The 13,566-nt window shown below is 37.9% G+C and overlaps 2 protein-coding genes across 5 annotated transcripts; one reads left to right on the top strand and one right to left on the bottom strand.

The window, feature by feature from the left end:
* The first annotated feature begins 6,293 nt into the window (after window positions 1-6,293).
* LOC107799129 (uncharacterized) lies at window positions 6,294-6,714 on the top strand. The gene is made up of 2 exons (XM_016622208.1): window positions 6,294-6,505; window positions 6,558-6,714. Exons 1-2 carry the CDS (start codon window positions 6,294-6,296, stop codon window positions 6,712-6,714), a joined length of 369 nt encoding a protein of 122 aa, XP_016477694.1.
* A 743-nt stretch (window positions 6,715-7,457) lies between these two features.
* LOC107799133 (uncharacterized) lies at window positions 7,458-12,109 on the bottom strand. Of its 4 annotated transcripts, none has more exons than XM_016622216.2 (5): window positions 11,905-12,109; window positions 10,267-10,680; window positions 8,402-8,952; window positions 8,234-8,294; window positions 7,458-8,102 (listed from the first exon to the last, which is right to left on the bottom strand). In XM_016622216.2, exons 2-5 carry the CDS (start codon window positions 10,658-10,660, stop codon window positions 8,065-8,067), a joined length of 1,044 nt encoding a protein of 347 aa, XP_016477702.1. In that variant the 5' UTR covers window positions 10,661-10,680; window positions 11,905-12,109; the 3' UTR covers window positions 7,458-8,064. The 4 variants fall into 4 exon arrangements, with proteins under 4 accessions (XP_016477702.1, XP_075100658.1, XP_016477701.1 ...); XM_075244557.1 differs by having other exon boundaries at window positions 8,402-8,925; XM_016622215.2 differs by having other exon boundaries at window positions 7,806-8,073; window positions 8,402-8,925.
* Between the last annotated feature and the right edge of the window lie 1,457 nt (window positions 12,110-13,566).

Here is a 13,566-nt window from a genome sequence, read left to right as displayed (position 1 = left end):
AGGACCTTATGTGAATTTAAAATTATTCCTCTTTCCTTTCTTATGCTGAAATATAGAATTCATAGTCAAACAGAATTACCGCAAGTCCCGATACCATCCAATGTAAATAAATGATTCTAGTGACATACAAATTCGAGAAATTCTCAATTGCCACATATACATTTTGAACTCATTAGAACTTTCTCGAGAGTCCTCCACTCTGCTCAAATCTAGATTGTACCGCTTAAACGGGCTGAAAGACGCGTGCCCCATTAGCACAACAACACTCGAAGAGGTAACCCTGCCTTAACACCAGCGATCAAGTTCATACTACGTTCGTACTACATCATTCACAATAAAAACTCACTCATCTCATAATTTCAATATACTCATAAAGTGCAATATAACCCGTATCCAGAAACTTCCTTACTCGAGTCCTCCTCGATCCCAACCTCTGCAAGTCAAAATTAACCCACAAATATACCTTGGACCAAAACTAAACTTTTACATATAACCATGAAATTGAATTGTCAATAGCAGGCTCCCCGACTTGGCTCAAAGCCATGAATTAAAACACTCGATAGCTCACAATATTCATACTCTATTACTGTCATAATACTGTAGTTAATTCAATGAAAATTCTTCTCAAGCTCAGGCAACACCAACCATAAAATACCTCAATCATCCGCTAAGATCGCATTTATTCTCTTAACATTCAAGTCAACTTTCTCACCCAGATTCAAATTCAAATCTCAACACATACACTCCGCTGGTAGAAAAGAAACTCTTGAGTCACAAGTAAACTTTATTCGTCACATTCAACCCATCTGAACACATCCCGCAGTCACATCATACTTATCATATAGCCATTCAATCGCTCATCAAGCCACAAACTCTACTCGTGGGGACATTACCGGACATATGGGTCCAAATGTATAAGTTCTCAAAACCGAAACTGCCGAGTCTAAGCTGTGGTCTAAACCTGACCTCAAGTCCTCCAAACTGGCCTATCACCAAAACACAGAATACACATCTCCCACATCATCCCTGAAATCACAAGCCGGCGATGCACAGTTGATACCGAGCACTCACATGCGCACACGAATGCGTGGAAGGAATTCAAAGAGTTATATTTCAAGCTGAATCAATTATGTACGATAAGGAAAGAAAGATGGAAAATTATCCTAAATTCCCTGTAGCCTCTCGAAGATAAGTATGGACGTCATCATACCGATCCGCAAGACTCTACTAGACACTTGCTCATGACTTATAGAACCTATGAACCTAGAGCTATGATACCAATCTGTCTCGACCCAAAGTCCGACTAGTCGTGATGGCACCTAACCTAACCCGCTAGGTAAGCCAATTAGCAACTATCCAATTTCAATAATATTTAATAAGACAATAAAGTAAAAGAAATTATTTGAATCCTATACATTTCCCAATGACTGGCAGTACAAATCATGAGTTTCTAAGATTAGAATTTACAAAGCTAGTGTGAATAAAAATACATCATCTATTTGAAATATATATAAATAGATTAATAATTCTAGAGCTGTCATGAACAAGGAGCAGCGATGACTGGAATACAGGTACATCTTCAGATCCAGCTCTTGTCATACGTAGCAACATCAGCATCAGAAATCTGCACGCAAGGTGCAGAAGTGTAGTATAAGTACAACCGACCCCATGTACTTAATAAGTAACAAACCTAACCTTAGGTTGAAAGTAGTGACGAGCTTGTACCAAGGCTAGAGTTCAACTCCAATAGCCAACAACAGTTCATAACAACATAAACCAAGTAATAAAAGAAGTAACTCAAAGATAAAATGCTCAGCTAAATCATGATTTCTGAAAATAGTTCTGCCTTTCAAGTGTATCAGTGAAAACCCAAGTCGTTTACCGAAGTTGCCAAAAATATGAGTAAGTTTGAAAACAGTAATTTTTCCAAAACTCCTTTCAACAATAAATAAGATGTTTCATTTTCTTTCCAGATAGCCAGTGTAAAAATGCGTCATTATGCCCATATGTCAATATGTGTGAGAAGTCATGAATGATGTGATACCGTACAGCATGAGAAAAAAACATCTCTATGCATGTATGTCATGTGTGCATGTCAATGCTATGTATCTCAGAGATGAACTCATGTACTCGCACTCTCAGAGTATTCAATCACTCAGTACTGTATATGGCCAATCCAGCCCAGGGAAGATCCATCCCAATATATATACATAATAACTGACATCCAGTCACTCAGTACTGTACGAGGCCAATCCAGCCCAGGGGAAGATCCATCCCCAATATCAATGATTCGGACAAGATCCATGTCTAGGGAAGATTCATCCATCAATATAAATGCTTCGGACACAATCCATGTCCAGGGAAGATCCATCCCTCAATATAAATCAATTGCGCTCGCTGGGGGATTGTGCAAACTCTGGGGGGGCTCCTTCAGCTCAAGCGCTAGAAATCGCACGGATAACTCACGTGCTATAATAAGCCAATTTGGCCTGCTGCGGCGTGCAACCCGATCCCATAATAATAAAGTATATAAAGCGAATATGGCCTGCTGCGGCGTGCAGCCCGATCCCATAAATATCCTCACAATCAGGCCCTCGGCCTCACTCAATCATCAATCTCTCCACTCTTTCGGGCTCACAATGTCAGGAAATTAGTCCAAAAATAATGATATGATATGTCAATATGTAGCAAAGAGACTGAGATATGATATGAAATGAATGAACATGACTGAGTATAAAATTGCAATGTAAGCAAAGAACTCCACAACAGTAACGACCTTAATCGGTCCCAACAGAATAAGCATGTAGCCTAGATATGGTTTCCAACATGAATCACAACTCGATAACTCTAATACGTAGAGATTTCATGATTTCAGATAAGTTCATGTAACCACTCAGTACCACAGGAATAACGGAGTCATGGTTCACATGATGCACGCCCACACGCCCGTTACCTAGCATGTACGTCACCTCAACACCAAACACATAACATGTATAATCAGGGTTCATACCCTTAACTCCAAGATTAGAAGAGTTACTTACCTCGAACAAGCCGAATCCAATGTCGAGCGAGCTAAACAATGCTCCAGAAATTCCATTCTGCGTGTATCAACCCTCGAGCGGCTCGAATCTAGTCACAATTAATTTGATTCAGTCAACACAAATTATAGAAATTTATTCCATATAAAAATAATAATTTTTCCACAAAATATGAAATTACACTCAAAAATAATAATTTTTTCACGTCTCGGAACCCGACAAAAGTTACAAAATATAAACGTCCATTCAACCCCGAGTCCAACCATACAAAATTTTCTCAAATCCGACATCAACTCGACCCTCAAATCTTCAAATTAAACCAAGAGATTTTTCACAATTTTCCAACTTAATTCACCAATTAAATGTTAAAAACAACCATGGATTCGGGTAATTTGACCAATATTGAGTTAAGAACACTTACTCCATTATTTTTCTTGAAAATCTTCCAAATATTGCCTATTCCCGAGCTCCAAATCGGTAAAAATGGAAGTCCCATTTTTAGAACTTAAACTCTCTGCCCAGTCATTTCTTCTATGCGATCGCGGACCACGTCCCGCAATCGCGAAGCACACATTTCCACTACCAAAAATTGACCTTATGCGATCGCGGATTAGTTCATGCGATCGCGAAGCACAAAAGAAACTGCCCCCAAATTTGGCCTTCACAAACGTGGTTGAATCCACGCGAACACGGATCACTGATGCACAAACCTACGCGATCGCGGACTGATCCACGCGATCGCGAAGAGCAACTTTTCGTGACCCCCTGGTGCCTCACTTCCTCTTCGCGAACGCCGCTTTGCCCACGCGTTCGCGATGCGTTCTCTCTTCCCAGCTACGCGATCGCGATTCTCACCACACGATCGCATAGAACAAAAACTTAGCAGCCCCAAGTAACCCTACGCGATCGCAGACCTTCTCACGCGATCGCGTAGAAGGAAACCAGATACAAATATTAGAAAATTACCAGCAACACTCCAAGTTTAAAAATTGATCCGTTGACCATCTGAAACTCACTCGAGGCCCTCGGGACCTCAACCAAATACACCAACAAATTCCAAAATATCATACGAACTTAGTTGAAGTCTCAATTCACATCAAACAACGCTAAAACACGAATCACACATAGATTCAAGCCTAATGAACTTTGAAACTTTCAATTACTACAAATAACGCCGGAACCTATCAAATCACGTCTGATTGACCTCAAATATTGCATACAAGTCATAAATGACATAACAGACCTATTCCAATTTTCAGAATGGATTCCGACCCCGATATCAAAAAGTTAACCCCCGGTCAACTTCTCAAAAATTCAACTTTCGTCATTTCAAGCCTAATTCCACTACGAACTTTCAAATAATTTTTCGGACACGCTCCTAAGTCCAAAATCGTCATACGGAGCTATTGGCATCATCAAAACTCTATTTCGGGGTCGTATACACATAAGTCAACATCGGATCAACCTTTTCAACTTAAGTTTTTAATTATGAGACTAAGTGTCTCAATTCATTTCAAAACCTCACCGGAGCCGGACCAATTACCCCGGCAAATCATATAATAACTGTAAAGTATAAATTGAGCAGTAAATGGAGGAACGAGGCTATAATACTCAAAACGATCGATCGGGTCATTACACATACGTGCTATGTTTGAGCAGAAAACAGATTAATCAATCGTTAATTTGACTGCGAGGCAATGTTACATCCTCATCCTCACATAAAATGAAACACATAACAGAAATCAGCAGACACTACAAATAAATTCTTTGTATTAGGAGACACAGTCTAAAAATGCCAAGATAATATATCTTGTTGCACAACTATCTGACATCAAAAGCATGAGATGGTATTGAAAATACATTCTACCATTTTCGATGTATAATGCATGATCCTACAGTGAATTTGGATGTTTAAAAAAGCAAACGCTTATAACTGAATCTGATCTAAAAGAGAATAAAACCCAAAAGCACACGCATTACCTAATGCATCTCTACCCCTTATATGAATAGCAATTTGAAGGAGTTTAAAAATATATACTTTGAAGACCACATCATTAAGAAAAAGTAGTTCCAATTTTTTTTTATAGCGCTAAAGCAGAAAACATACTTACTTTGTTTAGTCAAATACAAAGAGAACAATAAACCTCAAAAGACAACATAAATAGAACCAAAAAGACCACATAATTTAATTGTCGTGACAAAAAATACAGACTGTACTGAATCTTAAAACTTGGAGCAGCTTCAAATTTAGTACGTATATATTTCAACACGAACTTACGCAGTAAAAAAAAAAGAAAGAGCATCCAAATACCTATTAATATAGCATTTGTGAGTATTACTCAAAGGGGGAAAATCAATCTGAGAGTGAAAATATAATATAAAATCGATGAAAGAAATATTCGCATGTATGTAGAAAATCCAATGTAAACATCCAGTCAAATACAATGTAAACATCCAGTCAGTAAAGAGCTTACACTTTGAAAGATGAACACCATAGGAAGAACGAAGAAGCTAGAATTTGAGATTCAAGAAAGAAACATGCATATATAGGAATAGAGTGAGAGGGCACATAAGAGGGAATAGAAGAACATAGACGGAGAAAGAAAGAAGAAAAAAGTTGTATGAAGCCAGTTGTCCCACTAAGATGAACATGTGTCGCCCAGAATAGAGAAACGGAAGTAAAATCACATTAGTTAATAGATAAAATGTCTAAAACACTATCAATTTGAAATTAAATGACAAATAACAAACCCAGACACGATAAACAGAAAAGTTGCGGAAGATTTTTGAGCCACAAAGGAAGCAAAATAGAGGAGGGGTACGTGGCAATTCAATTGGGGGCAAAGCCACCGGGTTTATACATAAAAATTAAATGGAAAAGTAAATTGACATTTATGACGTTGGTCGACCAACAAGTCTTTTCTATATGATAGAAATAGAAATTTTTAAGAAATAGCAATTGGACCATTGGCGTTTTTTGCATCTTCGGATTAAGCTTATTTTTAAGAAAGGAGCTTCAAGAACTATGATGAAAAAGTATATAAATTATTTAATGCAATCATCAATTTCCTCATCTGGGGTTAATAACAGGAACTTAACCCCATCTCAATTCTCATCCCATTGCAATTGTGAGCCTTTTCAAGATTTTTGTGCTTCTAATCTTTTCAAGCTTACAAATTCAGGGCATGAGAGTCTCCTCTGTCCTTGAAACGAAACATTGCCCTCCGTGAAGAAATTGATTCTAATTTTTCCCTAATGGAAGGAAATTTCGCCGTGAAGAAACTGCGGAAGCTTCCTCACGTATTTAACAACGTATTGGAATTGCCGTTCCGTTCTGACGCGGATGTGACGGTGGAAGAGACTGAAGGATTCTTCCGTTTCGTGGCGGAAATCGACTTGGAAGGAGCTGGCCGTGGAGATTCATCCCGGGGTAACGAAGATTGTCGTGAGAAAGGGCAATGGAGATGGTGAAATGGGGCTATTGTTGGAACAATTGAGTGTAGACACGTGGAGGTACAGGTTGCTCGCTTCAACAATGCCGGGGCTGGCCACGGCGGCGTTTGTGGACGGAGCGCTTGTTGTGACGGTGCCAAAGGGCGGCCGTGAAGCTGCAGAGTTTGATGATGGAGGAAGGGGTGTTTGGGGAGGCGGTGGCCGCCTTGTTCTTGTACAATAGTCACAATGCAAATTCACATTTGATGTTTAATCAAACAAATTAGTAATTAAGATATTCTGCTCCTTATACATTGTTATTTGTTAAATTATACACTAGTTAATATGTCATTCTGTTTTATCACATGGTGATAAAGGATGTAAATTGATTCACATGCGGTAGTTCTTTTGAGCAAAAATACCTTCCCTAATCTTCTTACTATAATTGTTGCCAGTTCCTAAAATGCCTGCATAATTTGATCAATCTAATCCTCAGAGCATATAATAAAAACAGAAGCAACTACATATCGGTTTCTACACTCTTAACTATGCCATTTGTTTGCTCCAATACAGACCTACAAAAAGGGCTACAGAAATTAAATCGCTGGATTGAGATTAGTGGTGAATGGCAATTAACTAGCAATGTACTGGATTACAGCTCTAATTATCCAGAAAGCAGCACCTGGAAAACCTATGTTGTGCGGACTCTTCAAAATGTTGCCGCACCCATGTTGGATTCTCCAAAAATGCACTACTTTTGAAAAAATCGACACGCACTCAGCGACATTTTTGGAGAGTCCGAGCAACATAGTTGAAAACCGCTGTCCAACATCTAAAGGATCAAAAAAATCCTACACGACATTAGAAAAAAAGTAGGGAATGAACCAACACGGGATTTCATTAATAATAGCAAATTGAGCACTGAACCAGGATTCCAGAAAAAAACTAAAGACAGACCAAGTTAAATGAAACTTATGGACAACATCATTAAAAACATGGCTGCATTTCATGCCCAACAATAGGAATCATAAGCACAGTGGCGGCGCAGTTCCTAACAGGATACATTCCAGAATAATCTGAGCAGTAGTGCTACAAGCAGAGAACTAACTGTCGTAGGACAGAACTCTTTACACCACCAACAACAACAACAACTCCAACATATCCCCACAAGTGGGGTCTGGGGAGGGTAGTGTGTACGCATACCTTTACCGCTACCTTCAGGGTATAGTGGCTGTTTCCGATAGACCCCCGGCTCAAGGAAAGATGAAAAAAAAAGTAGACAGAACTCTATACATCAGAAGATGTTATTGCTGCAATAACCAAAACAGCACCCTACAAAAGATCCTTCAAGTGATTGATGCATTTTCTTAAGGATGCAATCAATCTCCCTCCTCTGGTTAGGAGCAGTTGAATAGAGCATTTAACTGATGCACTGGTTATACGTCATTCCCCTTCCTTACTGTTTTCAGGGCTCTCCAATTTTATTTTCTTGTACAACAGTCCAAGCTGATCATTTTCTGTTCATATTGTGCTTTAGTTGCAACAAATTTCTTTGGTACTTGAGAACAATGGGAAGCACTGATATAAGACAAACTTATATACACTGCACAGATGTACATATTTGTTCAATCCCTGGAATAGATAATAGTTAAAATACGAGAATGTGCATGTGCACATATAGAAATATCTTGCTCAGATACAGATATTCAAGTCAAAGGTGAGAGATTAAACTCAAAAAAGAATACAAGAGGGCAGAGAGTTACCAGTGCTATCCACAGAGCTTTCCTTTTTAAATACATCTTCAACGCAGGCCCCATCCATAAGCTGATACGATTATCAGATTGGTCATTCTGGTATCTTGTAAACCTCAAAAGTAGGTAAAAAAGGTAATATCATCAGGAGACAAAGAACCAGTCATCAATCAGCTATACCTTTGCCATGATTGATTCAATACGACGCAACAACTGTTTTGCACTCTTTTTTTGTGAGCCACGCAAAATACAAATGCCAACATTCAAAATCTTCTCAATGTCAGCAGAAGAAGCAACAGATGCGCAGATGTTTAAAAGCTTCAAAGCATGTGAAACCAAATCCGTCCTTGAATCACAATATCGACAGAAATACTCTGCATCCAAACCGATGCTTCCTCCGACTGTCCCAGCCATGTAAGCTCGTAGAGCACAGTCAACATGGGCAATGTGTCCGCAAATGTAGCCATCAACTACTGTTGCTTCACATCGAATGTAACTGTACCCATTATAATCCGAACTGATAGTTTTACAACAAAGGATACAGCAACAGTCTCGGCAAAAACCAGGCTCAGTGCAACAGACATCACAAATCATCGTCTCCGGTAAAGGATTTTCTGCTGTTAAACTGCTACAGATTCTGTTACCAGCCTTACAAGTAATGATTCCTAAAGGAGAATCAGACGGTGAAGGCTCCATTTTTGTCCCTGAAGACGTAAGCTTCTGTTTCATATCTGAGCCACATTTGATATTTACACAAAAGGAAAACATATTTAACATCAAGTCCACAAATTGCTCCTCTTAAGCACTAGAAAGAGACACAAGAACACATGCTATCCACCAACAGTGTACAGACTTTATAATCATTGACGGAATTCACTTAAAAAATAAAAAGATCTACTGACACGGAATGAAAAAATAAAAATCTGTATGGACTGAGTAGCTATTTGTAATGAATAGGAAATGAAATTAAGATACTAGCATCACATGAGTCTTTAGTGTAGATGAAGCTATTCAAATCACGTGGATTTAACCTGAGTGGGATCTTCGAGTAGGTTACGTTCAGAAAGTGCACCAAGGATGTCTCAAGGGCTCATTTGGTTATAAGAAAAGATGCATAGTTAATACCACCTTAAAGTATTACTTAATTAGATATAATTTTGGTAAAGATAAATATCATGAAACTGTTATATAGTAAAACTTCTTTATAAATTTTAATTAACAAAACCAAACTTAAACGTTATAGAGCGACGCCAATTAGTAAAGTGAATTCTTATCTTTGGTGTCATAATCTTTGCAAAAGACAGAACAAACACTGCATTACTATTCAATGTCCATGTATCAATATTCATCACATAACTAGTCTGTGAACCAAATGACGATCCAGACTATACCTAATAATTAGACGACTAATTGTTACTTTTTGAACATTGTTCATCTTTAGATAATTAAACATTAATAAAATGGTAAAAGTTTTCCATTTACAATGATCATTCCAAAAAAGTTTATGCTTACGCTTTTTATATATTTGGTTTCCTATAGTACAGAATTCAACCTAATATGGGTGGCAACTCTCCTAAGATTCTAAAGGAAAATTAGCAACCTCAAATTTTAACCGAAATATATCTATATTACTTACATGTAGAGTTATAATTAGCTAATGAGCTACATCTAATTCATCTCTGAAGTAATTGATGGAAACAATGGATCTTCGAAGATACTTTGCCAGATGGGTTCAGAAATATTAAATACTCGTATTAATTATGAGATACACAACAAAGTTTGCTCCTAGCAGCACTCTACAAATTTTCACACAACATTCACATTTGATAGAAAAGGAATCAAATAAAGAACTGATGAAAGAGGAACAACAAAGATTAGAGATGGACAGTTCCTTCGGGGACATCTATTTTCTTTAAATAACATAAAAAAATGATTAGAGATGGAACAGAGTCCAGGAGGCAGATATATAGGTAGAGGATAACAGGTGAAACAGATGATGTCAACATGCTAACAGGTGAAACAGGTTAGCCTTATTGAAAGCTAACCTTTTGAGCTTGCTGACTCCTTTGCGGGAATCATCCAACTGAACGAGGCAAAGAATCCATTGATATCTACATTAGGAAACTCAGATCGGAGATATTGTTCAATCGAAGGCCTACTTCGAAAAGTATATCCCTTTCCTTCTTTGAGAGCCCGAAGACGCTTTGGAAGATACAGATATCTATCCTTAATGTAGCCTGAAACTGAAACTCTTTTCCCTGCCTTCCAGCACCACTTATCACCAGCAATCGGCCAATCTACAGGAGCATATGGTAAACCTTCGCCTGAGTCGTTGATGGAGACTGGATAAAGACGAAGTCCAGTTTCACTGATCCTAGATGTACTTCCATTACTTGCAACAAGTGTGTTGATCTCCCCAGCCTCCTTCTTGCCTGACATGTAGCTAGGAATCTGTAACTCTGTTGAAAGCAATAAAAGGTTAGAAAAATAAAGAAGAAACATCACAAGTACACACCAGAAAGCAAACCGATTTCGGGCGATTAAAATAGCCATTGGAGAAAAAAGTAGTTTAAGGAGACAAGCCAAAAATTGGGCATACATCCCCCCCCTTCTTACACACACACACACAGGAAAACAAGACTTTCATCATGAGCTACAACAACATTCCCACCTCTCCTCCCGCGGAAAAAAAAAGGAAAATACAAAAAGGCATCAAATTTGACCGGCAGAATGTTTGGGTGTAATGCAGTATGCCTGAAATAAACACCCACAGGTTCCAAACCATATACAAGAACAACAACAACAATTCCAGTGTAATCCCACAAGTAGGGTTTGGGGAGGGTAGTGTGTACGCAAACCTTACCCTACCTTGTGGAGGTAGATAGGCTGTTTTCGAGACACCCTCGACTCAGAAGGTTCCAAGCCACATCTGGCCTGAAATTTATTACTCCTGACATTCGATAATTGTGGCCACCGACAATATAGTCTCACATCCTTTCAGTAGGTGACTGACAAATTTAAGGTCCTAAATGAGCTTAATTAATATAAACAATGCACAATTGAGAATACATTTATAAACTTGAGATAGCAGAATGCCAACATGCTGAAGTACAAACACTCTCAATCTCTCGAACATAGATTTAGCTTCTGGAACCACTTTTTGTAGAAATCAAATCCCTAGGAAAAAAAATAATTAGCGGGCAAATTAGAAGTCCATACTCTGTCAAAAAGCATACACCACATTTCTGTTTCCTACTACAAAATGCTGCTTTGTTAACACCTAAATTTAGAAGAAAACAATCAACTCAGTTATCTATTTTATTAAACTTAGTATTTATAGGAAAGAGTTCCATTCAGAAAAGCAGTTAGCACTTAGGACTGTTATTTAAACCATCTGCCAACACCAGAATCCAGATTAACTGTTTATAAATAGCAGGGGGAACTTGCTACAATCTGCTTCCATGTGGGACCCAGTAACCTGTACCTTTCTAACCAACAGAATAAATTTTTTGGGGTCTAAGAAAATGGATATTGGGCCTAACAGTCTACACAAAGCATGTGAGTATATCTACCTATGTAATGGCATTACTTTTAGGTTTTAAAGCATAAAGCATCAATATATATACTGACGTCATAGGAATGTCAGTACTCAGAGGAAGCTCAAGGCGAATTTAGGAATATACCTGAAGGAGAGATTATGGACTTGGATAGACTAGAAGGGAGTACAGAGGAAGGAGTTCTTCAAATTAAGTACAGCCTCAGTCTCCTGGTGATACTAACTGAAGACGAAAATCAAGAACCAGAGAAGATTCTATGCAAAGGAAATGAATCAGAAACCCTAAACCCTCGAGAAATGCAGGAGAAATAATGCATTTTCAGAATGACGATAATACCCTTTTGGTTCGGCCGGTTATTTTAAGAAATTTATATGAGAGTATCAATTTTTCAGTAAAAAAAACGAAGGAAGGTAGGATCCGAACAAAATGAATGAAATGGTAAAATTTTGAGTGAACGAAAGGGACAAAATAAAGGAACGAAGATAGGCTATCATTGCAATTATGAATTAAAAAAATAAGTAATTTGATTCAAAAAGTTAAAAAGTGCCATTACCAAATTGCAAGTCACCCGGTTCGGTTGCCCTTGACCTAAGAAGAACTATTATCCTTATGATCAAATAATGATCAACTTCTTACTTCTTGAGCGATAGTTCCACGATCCCGACCAATAACTTCTTTGGAGTAGGGGCATTAAAGCATGCCCAACTTATAGCTTGTTTGGCCAAACTGTAAAAATCAGCTTATTTTGAGAAGTGTTTTTTCTCAAAAGTGTTTTTCTCAAAAGTTGGCGAGAAACAGTTTGTATTTGGCTAATTAATTTAAAAATACTTCTGAGCAGCAATTAGTGTTTGTCCAAACTTTTACAAACTGCTTCTAAGTATATTTTTCTCAAAAGTGTTTTTCAAAAAAGTATTTTTGGAGAAACTACTTTTTTCTGCTTCTCCAAAATTGTTTTTGCTTCTCCTCAAAAGTACTTTTTTCCTTCCAAAAGTTTTGGCCAAACACTTGAACTTTGAAAAAAATACTTTTTTTGAAAAAAGTGCTTATAGGATTGGAGAAGCTTGGCCAAACAGGCTATTAGTAAAGGGGCTTGGGGATGTGTCAACAGCGGAACGTATGTCAATCAGGGAAGGTTTTTGGTGATAAGACTAGGGTTGTGTATGGAACGGATCGGATTTAGCACATTTCGGATCGAATTTCGGATTTCGGATTCTAGAAAATACAATCTGAATCCGATCCGAATTAATATCGGATCGGATCGGATCGGATTTTAAAGTTTGGATCGAATCGAATTTTTGAATTTCGGATCGGATTATTATGCCTCAAAGTTGCAAACTCATATGCATATTTTCTTTGTAAAAGAGGCAATATAGTAAGAAAAATTAATATTTCTACAATTATGAGAGCACTATGGTGCCAATATAGCTAAATCCATCAATTGTAAAGGTAATAACTTGGAGGAAAATATAAAGGAAGTACTAATTATCCGAAATTAAAGTTTAGTATTTATACATGCCCTAATAATATCGGATTCCGGATCGGATCGGATCGTATTAAAATTATACCAATCCGAATCCGATCCGAAATCCAAAATTTTAATAAACACAATCTGAAATTCGATCCAATCCGAAATCCAAAATTGAACGGATCGGTTCGGATTTCGGATATCCGATCCAAATGAACAACCCTGGACAAGACCTTGAGATACCAGAAGCGAGGATGCTGACATGAGTAACGAAAAATCTTGTGAAAAACACGATCGCCTGCCAGCAATGTCAATTCAGCTCT

The sequence above is a fragment of the Nicotiana tabacum genome, chromosome 22 (assembly GCF_000715075.1).
Source record: "Nicotiana tabacum cultivar K326 chromosome 22, ASM71507v2, whole genome shotgun sequence".
NCBI lineage: Eukaryota > Viridiplantae > Streptophyta > Magnoliopsida > Solanales > Solanaceae > Nicotiana > Nicotiana tabacum.
This window is presented reverse-complemented; position numbering and strand designations above follow the sequence as displayed.

Bases quoted from the DNA above. Each gene is read 5' to 3' on its own strand.
- LOC107799129 (XM_016622208.1), top strand. From the start codon at position 6,294: ATGGAAGGAAATTTCGCCGTGAAGAAACTGCGGAAGCTTCCTCACGTA. The intron at 6,506-6,557 runs GTGAAATGGGGC...GTGGAGGTACAG, and splicing joins GAGAAAGGGCAATGGAGATG to GTTGCTCGCTTCAACAATGC.
- LOC107799133 (XM_016622214.2), bottom strand. From the start codon at position 10,660: ATGTCAGGCAAGAAGGAGGCTGGGGAGATCAACACACTTGTTGCAAGT. The intron at 8,295-8,401 runs GTATAGCTGATT...TAATCGTATCAG, and splicing joins TTGAATCAATCATGGCAAAG to CTTATGGATGGGGCCTGCGT. The intron at 8,074-8,233 runs GTAACTCTCTGC...ACATCTGTGCAG, and splicing joins AAGCTCTGTGGATAGCACTG to TGTATATAAGTTTGTCTTAT.